We start from the raw sequence: 9500 nt of genomic DNA, 5'->3' as shown, positions 1-9500 counted from the left end.
ATAGGTCTAGCATGAAAATATTTGTACAATTTATCAAATATTGTAATTAGTTGAATATAAAATTTAATGTAAGACAGATGCCTTGAAATAATTGTAGATTATGTGTGAAGGTGTAACATTGCTTGACAATAGTTTTTATGTAATCTATCAAATATTATGATCAGTCCATCATGTACGATTTGTGACGTGCAGTAATTGTATATTATGGGTGTAAATGTAGCATGTAATTTATACTAATTTAAATGTTTTTAACTATCATATATAGGTTATAGTTGTATAGGGAAAAATATGCTATGCCAGGTGGCCAAGAATGACACGTAGAACTGAGAGCAACTACTTCATTTGGCACCATGGGGAATGAGACTCATAAAGAGCCAATAAATACCTTCCTCCCGATGACATTAATGAAGAATATTTCATGTCATTAAGTGCACTACCCGTTACAAGAAATATGTCATTTATGCTTACACTTACAAGATTGAAAATTCTATGTATAGGTCTAGCATGAAAATATTTGTACAATTTATCAAATATTGTAATTAGTTGAATATAAAATTTAATGTAAGACAGATGCCTTGAAATAATTGTAGATTATGTGTGAAGGTGTAACATTGCTTGACAATAGTTTTTATGTAATCTATCAAATATTATGATCAGTCCATCATGTACGATTTGTGACGTGCAGTAATTGTATATTATGGGTGTAAATGTAGCATGTAATTTATACTAATTTAAATGTTTTTAACTATCATATATAGGTTATAGTTGTATAGGGAAAAATATGCTATGCCAGGTGGCCAAGAATGACACGTAGAACTGAGAGCAACTACTTCATAGGTGGCCAAGAATGACACGTAGAACTGAGAGCAACTACTTCATTTGGCACCATGGGGAATGAGACTCATAAAGAGCCAATAAATACCTTCCTCCCGATGACATTAATGAAGAATATTTCATGTCATTAAGTGCACTACCCGTTACAAGAAATATGTCATTTATGCTTACACTTACATCTTCATCAATGACCCTCATAATTAATATTAAAGAAGGGCACCATTCTAGGACCTTGTTCTCTAGACGTAGCTATAAATAGTGAGCTCTGTTATCATTGTAAAAACAAGAACTTTCTAGCAAACTAATACTACAATCTACTCAAAGATCTATACATTCTTATCTTCTTATTTTATGCTCTTATTATCGTTCTTATTACTGTTGCGCTCGGAGACTTCACAACCGAAATCTTTATTTCTGTCATTTCGTCTTCATATCAAGGCTAAGTGTTATATATTTCTTCAATTGTCTTATTATTTCAGGATCAAATTAATTCACTTGTCTAGAAATCACATATAAATTCAATTGTACCGTTTTACGGGAAAGAGTTTGGCACCCACCGTGGGGCCTAAACAACCGTGTAATTAAGTTGATCATTACCTTTTTCACTAACATGTTTTGATTATTTTGTCTTAGAAAAAATCATAAGAAATGGCATATAACGTTGTTAACAACATACACAATCCCAAGGTTCGAGGAGATCAACCTCTTTTTGAGGATTCAATCAGTGACACCCACAATGAGGGGAACGATGCCACACCGGTACACGACAGGCGCTATCCTCGACATGTTCGGGAGGCAACTCCTGATGACGCTGAAGAGGAGCATGTTGTTGAAGTGGTAAGGGTCCTATAATAGCAACAAGCGATTATTCTGGGCCACCTCACGCGATGGGATAAGGTTATGACGGAGTTGAAACAGGCATTATTTGGGGCTTCCAATAACGCGAATAGGCGAGATCCAGCTCTTCCCGGTGCTCTCGCAAATCAAACAATGCAGAGAGTTGATAACAACACCTCGAGGGGGGAGGTTGGCTCCGATGGCGTTGAGGGAAGTGGATCCGGCCCCAATAGCAAGAATCACCCCTTAATGAACTTTTACGATTTATGGGAGAGGTAAATGCCCGCATGGACCAAATCCCGGGCGCACCACCAGTGCTTAAAGGACCGGACTCAAAGAAGTATACTCAGTTGCCATACAAACCGAGCGTGGCACCAGAATTAATCCTGAAGCGGTTTAAAATACCCGACGTGCCAAAGTATGATGGAACTTCAGACCCTAAGGAGCATATAACCACCTATACGACGGCGGTAAAGGTAAATGATCCAGCTCCTCACGAGATTGAATCTGTTTTGCTGAAGAAATTTGGAGAAACTCTCACAAGGGGAGGCTTGACGTGGTATTCACTATTACCCGAGCATTCCATAGATTCCTTTGAGATGCTCACAAATTCTTTTATTAAGGCTCATGCCGGGGACAGAAAGGTGCAAGCCCGAAAGGCCGACATATTTAGAATTGCACAGGGAGAATTTGAGTTGCTACGAGAATTCGTTACACGATTCCAAAAGGAGAGGGTGTTGCTCCCAGCTGTTCCAGACGAATGGGCGGCTGAAGCATTCACCAAGGGACTGAACCCGAGAAGTTCATACGCTTCCCGAAAATTGAAGGAAAGCTTGCTTGAGTTCCACGCAACTACTTGGGCGGATGTACACAACTGGTACGAGTCAAAGATAAGTATCGAAGATGATCAGGTCGGATTCCCGACCCCGGCCAAGGGACGGGAGAAGAATAAAGAAAAATCAAAAGACGACTTTGACACAGACAGACGGTCTTCGAGGGGCTGATTTTTGCCTTACAAACGGACAGAAGGTTGCAACAGAGGATTTCGGTCAGCAGATAGATTCACTACCGATAGAAGGTCTGATCACGGTCGGAACAATAGATCATTGCAGGACAAGAAAGCGCCAGTCCTACCCCAGGTTATCAGAATACAATTTCAATGTTGGCATAGTAGAATTGGTATCAACTATGAGAAACATCAAAGAAGCACGGTTTTCCGAAGCCGATGAGATCCGATCCCAGCCAAAGGGATCCCAACTTGTGGTGTGAATACCATGGGCCAAATTGACACCAGACTGGGACTGTTGCCATCTCCGGGAAGAATTGGCAATGTTGTTGAAGAATGGTCATCTCAGAGAATTCTTGAGTGACCAGGCTAAGAACAATTATGGTCGTAACCGGGGCAACGCTGAACCCTCGAAAGAAGGGTAACATCCCTCGCGGCAGACGATCACCATGATCTTCGGGGGGGACAAGATCAACGAGCTAACTTTTTCAGCAGCAAAAAAAGATGAAAGTATCAATAACCCATAGCAAGAGGCTCTTGGAAGTCACCGAAGATGATATCACTTTCACGGAGGAGGACGCAGACGAATTGCTGCTACCGCACAAGGACGCACTGGTAATTTCTTTAAATGTGCTAGATTATAAAATTAAACGTGTTCTAGTGGATCCGGGAAATTCGGCCAATATCATACAATTGAGAGTATTGGAGCAAGCTAAACTCATCGGAAGCATCATTCCGGCCACGAAACTCCTCGCTGGATTCAACCTTGCGAGCATAACAACCCGAGGAGAGATTTTGTTACCCGCGAACGCCGAAATGAAAGTTGTACCATCAACATATCATCAATTGCTGAAGTTTCCAGCGCCCGAAGGAGTTAAACAGATAAGGGGCAACCAACCAGTGGCACGGGAGATGAACGCAATTTCAGTCTCCAGTAGCGAAGGGAAGGGACACGAGGCATAGCAATTACCGGAATCGGCACCCGCTCCCGAATCGGATGAAGTTAGCCCAGGGGTAGAAGTGTCAGAATCTTATCAGGTGCTGAGATATTTCCAAATTCTAGAAGAGACGGACGCAAAAAAATCCACAGCGAAAGAGCTTGACCAAGTTACATTGTTCGAAGAGTTCTTAGAAAGGAATTCCACTTGGGGACAGGACTACACCCCGAGCTCAGGTCTGGCTTTATTAAATTTCTTAAATCTAATGTCGATTGTTTTGCATGGTCGGATGTGGATATGACAGGTATTCTTACGGAGGTAGCCATACACAAGTTAAGTATGGGCCCCAACATACCTCCGATAAGACAAAAGAAACGACCTATTGCCGAAGCCATGAATAAATTCGTGAAAGAAGAGGTAACTCGCTTACTTAATATCGGGTCAATCCGAGAGGTAAAGTATCCCAACTAGCTAGATAATGTAGTCGTAGTTCCTAAGAAGACCAACAACTTTTGCATGTGTGTAGGTTATAAGGACTTGAATAAGGCGTGCCCTTTATCAGCCAAACATCGATCAAATGATCGATGCGATGGCCGGGCACGAGTTAATGAGTTCCCCGATGCTTATTCCGGGTACAACCAAATTAAGATGAACCCGTAGGATCAAGATAAGACCTCGTTCATAACGAATTTTGGCACATATTGCTATAATGTGATGGCGTTTGGGTTGAAGAAAGCTGGAGCCACTTATCAGCGGCTCTTGAACAAGATGTTTGAAAAAAAATAGGAAAAACTATGGAAATTTATATAGACGATATGCTCGTTAAGTCTTTGAATGCAGGTGATCACCTTAAGCATCTGCAAAAAACATTTGACATCCTAAGGAAACATAACATGAAGCTAAACCCCGAAAAATGTGCATTTGGGGTTAGCTTTGGCAAGTTCCTGAGACTTTTGGTATCGCAAAGGAGGATTGAAGTAAACCCCAATAAGATCAAGGCAATCGAAGACATCTCGGACCAGCTGTCAAGAGTGAAAGATGTCCAAAGGCTCATCGGGAGATTGGCAGCCTTGAGCAGGTTCATTTCCCGGTCAGAAGAAAATTGTCACCATTTCTTCGCACTGCTCAAAAAGAAAAATGACTTCGAATGGACCCCGGAGTGCCAGCAGGCTTTGAGTGATTTGAAAAGGTACTTGTCAAGCCCTCTACTACTTTCTAAACTAAAGGAAGGCGAAATATTGTTAGTCTACCTCGCGGTCTCAAAAGTCGCGGTAAGTGCAGTTTTAGCCCGTGAGGACGAAGATATGCAATCTCCCATTTATTACGTTAGTAAAATCTTAACGGGAGCATAAACTCGCTACCCGTATTTGGAGAAACTTGCCTTAGCTCACGTGGTCGCCACTCGGAAGCTGAGGCCCTCCCTATTTCCAGTGTCACCCAATAGTCGTAGTGACCACTTTTTCTCTACGGAACATCCTCCACAAACCCGAACTCTCAGGTAGGTTGGCCAAATGGACCATCAAAATGAGTGAATTCAACATAGAATATAAACCAAGTACTGTGATTAAGTCACAAGTCTTGGCTGACTTTGTGGCCAATTTTAGTCAGGGATTGCTGCCTCTGGCAACCAATGAGGCAGTAATGGTGTCGGAATCGTCATCGAGGTTTTGGACCTTAATTACGGACGGCGTTTCCAACGTGAAATGTTCTGGTCTTGGTATAGTATTAATCACGCCTTCAGGGGAAACCCTAAGGCAAGCCATCAGAACGATCCCTTTAACTAACAATGAAGCAGAATATGAGGCTTGGATCACAGGGCTCAAACTGGCACGGGGACTAGATTCCGAGGTCATTGAAATCAAGTGCAACTCATAGTTGGTGGTAAATCAGGTCTATGGGATCTTCAAAACCAAAGAGGAGCGCATGAAACAACACGTGATAAAGGTCCAGGCTCTGTTGGCTCAATTTCGGGAGCGGTCGATTACTCATATCCCGTGGGTTGAAAACGTAGAAGCAGATGCATTGGCTAACCTCAATTTATCAATGAATATAAAGGGATCGGAGTCCGGGACGATAGTACAACTGATGAACTTAGTCCTAGATACGGATAGCTACTATGAGGTAAATACGACTAATTTGGTCTGTGACTGGAATAATGAAATCATCGATTATCTCGAGCACGGGAAGCTGCATGAAGACTCCAAGGCATCCCGAGCGCTACGAGCCAAAGCAGCATGGTATAGCTTTTAAAAAGGCCAATTATACAGAAAATTTTTCCAAGGCCCGCTTACCCGGTGCTTGGGGGCATCCGAAGCTAATTACGTTATGCGAGAAGTCCACGAAGGGATATGCGGCAACCATTTGGGCGCAGATTCCTTAGTGCTAAAACTGGTAAGGGGGGATATTATTGGCCCCGCATAGAGAAAGACACCAAAGCCTTCGTACAAAAAATGCAATAAGTTCCAACACTACGCATCTCTGGTACATCAACCGGTAGAACCATTGCATTCGGTTCCGTCCCCGTGGCCGTTCATGAAATGGGGGATGGACATCGTTGGACCACTACTGTCGGCTCCCTTTAAGGTAAGATTTCTTTTGATTTAACTGGCTATTTTTCTAAGTGGGTGGAAGCAGGTCCTTATCAGAAGATAGGCAAACGCGAAGTGATGGATTTCCTGTGGGAAAACATAATTTGCAGGTACCGAATACCGAAAGAGATAGCATGCAATAATGGGCCACAATTTATCGGCACAAAAATCACAAAGTTCCTTGAAAATTTGAAAATAAAGAGGAGTACATCTTCACCCTACCATCCGAGTGCAAATGGTCAAACGGAGTCAACGAACAAAATGATTATACAAAACCTCAAGAAAAGGTTGGAAGCGGCTAAAGGTAAATGGCCCGATGAATTACCCGAAACCTTATGGGCATACCGAACAACGGTCAAATCAAGAACAGGAGAAACTTCTTTTTCCCTTATGTACGGGGCAGAAGCCTTAATCCCGGTGGAAGTAGGGGAACCCACCTTGAGATATTTCCAAGCAGATGAAGAATCGAAACGATGAAGAAATGTTAGTCAACTTGGAGCTACTCGATGAGCACAGGGACTTGGCGCATGTAAAAATGGCAGCCCAAAAGCATAAGATTGTCCGACAATTCATTAATTGGATCCTCGAAGGTGCAAAACTTCCAGTGTTCCAAATTGCATTCTTCACATTCGAACACTGGGGGAATAATATGAGAATAAGGCAACAATGACTGCCACGTTGACCGGAGAATGAAAATGGAAACATAGTTGTATCATCGAGATCGGGGACTGCGCGGCCAGCCCCGTAGAAACAAGATGTACAACTTAGCCACAAGTAATGGCAATTTCTTTTTTAGCATAACTAATGCTTATATACTTTTAAAAATGGAAGGAATAAAATGAAGTCCTTTTATTTCTATCTTGTTTTTTGTCTGAACGATAAATTAACTTTATCATTTGAAAGTTAAACAAGTACTTCAAATGCTAGTGCCGTAATGAATAGGAGACGTCCTCTTCAAGAGCACCGTAAACATAAGAGAGCCCTCTCTTATGAAAACCCTCACTTTAAAGGGTTGATTTCGGAAGAAGTTATACCCAGAATCAAAATGCCTTCGGGGAAAAATACACCCGAAGCTTGCACAAAAAGATGCAAAAAGCAAACTTGCACAAATACTTACAAAAACCCTCACGTTAAAGGGTTGATTTCGGACGAGTTTGCGCCCGAAATACAAATGTTTCTGGGGGGGGGGAGGGAATACGCCCAAGGCCTTGCACAATTAGATGCAAACAGCAAAACTTGTGTAAAACACTTAAGCAAAAAAGAATGCAAAGGTTTAAACTTGCATAAATGTTCAAACGAAAGAATGCAGAAAGGCTCATGCAATACTTGAGCAAAAGATGTTTTTATTCACAATAAATGTGCCAAAAAAGCATAAGTACAAAAGTTGGGAAAAAATAAAAGAAAAAGCTAAATTGTTGCCTCTCCGGAAACCAAAGGAAGAGAAGTGTCCGCGCCCCCAGGGGAAGTAGGAAGATTCGTTGATGCCTCAACAGTTTGGCCCTCAACACCATCACCTTCCGGTTCCTCTTAAGTTCCCAAAAATTCAGAACCGGAACTAGAGGAACCGTGAACATCAGGCTCTGCCGAGGGACCCGTCGGGAGTCCATTTTTAGCAGCCAACTCAAGTTCACGGGCCTTAGCAATTTCAGCATCAAAATCAATAATACCAGCTTTGGCCTCCTCCAAGGTTTTTCTCATCATGCTGTACATGGCGTAATTTTTCCCAACAATGAGGAAAGCCGCTCGGAGCTTAAGTTCGTCTTTGAGTTGAGTTACTTCGGCAGAAATAATTTCCTAGGTGGATCTAATAGACTTGAGGCTAACGTCAAGATCGCGGATAGTAGAGCTGAAAATTCTATTGTGCTCAAGGGTCTTCTTATACTTCTCTTCCAACCGAGCATATTTCACCCCCGCAGTAGCAAGCTCTTCCGTCTTGGAATTCAAGGTTGCCTCTAAATTAGTTAATCTTTCAGCGGAGGTAGCCTTACGATCACATGCAGTAAGAATGGCATTATGGACTTCAACCCATTTGGCTTTAGCCTCTTTAAATTGAACCCTCAGCGGGGCGATCTCTTGGCTAAGGGTTTCCATCTCTTGCTCGCTTTGCTACAAACGAGCTTCCAGTACAACGGCCTCGGTGTCTTTGGCTTCCAGTTCTGAGAGGGAAGCGGTACTTTGTTCCCGTTCTGCAAAAGTTGATTCCAAGCGAAGGTAATTTCTTCCTTCTCATGAATCAACTTCTGAAGGCCCTCGGAAGCAAGAAAGTTGGCCTACAAAGCAAGAAGGGAAAAACATAAGGGTATATTTAGGAAAATATACAAGAAATAACAAAGAAGGTACGGAATGTACCGCTGTAGCATTGTGCATGGCGTTGTTCAACAAGCACTCACCCGAGAGAGCCTGAATCTTTTTTCAATCTTGTTTTGAAGCCAAAGGCTTCAGATAATTAGCAAGTTCCACCGCCGAGATAACAAGTTTCATCCGGTGGAGACCGAAAGAATAACATTCCTCCTCCCCTGCAGATCTTCAGAGGGGGTAGCATAATTTTGCCCCAAATTCCCATGAACTAGGGACTGGCTAAGAGGAACACCTTTTTCTTGGTCAAGTGCGGCTGATGGAGATGATGTAGCAGTTGCTGATGGAAGAGCCGGGGAAGAAGGAGATGAAGCTGATGGCGATGAAGGATGAGAAGCAACTGCGAAAAATGTAGTGCTGGTTGTTGGATGCTCGCCAACTAAAAACGACAGGGAACCAGTACTCAGCACCATGCACAGCAACTGGCACCTAAAAATGGAAGTTGGCATTTTCTACCATATCTAATTCACCCCAAAGTGCCGAGACATCATCCTCGGTTGGTGTAAATAACTCAAAAGATTGAGCATTCTGTTGAATTGATGATGATCGTCGCCTTCTATGTAGAGAACCTCCATCATCGCCAGCCTCTTCGTCATTGTCGATTATCACGGTATCTATGACCGGCCCGGGAGGAGGGCTAGTCATCACAACTTCCGGAGACGACTCGACGGAAATATTTCACCCTCTTATTCTTTCCCCCGGCCGTAGAAGAACGCCTTATTTTTGGTTTCTTGTTCTCCGGCGGGGGACTCCGTAACGAAACACTTGTACCTGAAGCAGGCCCGGAGACACCTATTCGAGTGAGCTCCTCCTGAAGCAGCCTCGCTGCATCAGCAGGGTCAGCCAAAACATCCTCCTGGGGGACATCAAGTAAGCTCGCGGGTAGACCTAATTTCAAAGAAAAGATAGAAGCGATCAATCAATTTGCTCACATAAAAAGTT

At 42.9% G+C, this 9500-nt stretch overlaps 2 protein-coding genes across 2 annotated transcripts; both read left to right on the top strand.

Annotated features, from left to right (window-relative positions):
- The first annotated feature begins 1958 nt into the window (after positions 1-1958).
- On the top strand, positions 1959-2675 carry LOC109238085. Its single transcript, XM_019404518.1, has one exon. It carries the CDS (start codon positions 1959-1961, stop codon positions 2673-2675), a length of 717 nt encoding a protein of 238 aa, XP_019260063.1.
- A 506-nt stretch (positions 2676-3181) lies between these two features.
- On the top strand, positions 3182-3640 carry LOC109238084. Its single transcript, XM_019404517.1, has one exon. It carries the CDS (start codon positions 3182-3184, stop codon positions 3638-3640), a length of 459 nt encoding a protein of 152 aa, XP_019260062.1.
- Positions 3641-9500: the final 5860 nt, after the last annotated feature.

Source organism: Nicotiana attenuata, unplaced genomic scaffold (genome assembly GCF_001879085.1).
Source record: "Nicotiana attenuata strain UT unplaced genomic scaffold, NIATTr2, whole genome shotgun sequence".
Taxonomy (NCBI): domain Eukaryota; kingdom Viridiplantae; phylum Streptophyta; class Magnoliopsida; order Solanales; family Solanaceae; genus Nicotiana; species Nicotiana attenuata.
The sequence above is the reverse complement of the archived record's forward strand: the minus strand, read 5'-3'. Positions and strand labels throughout refer to the sequence as shown.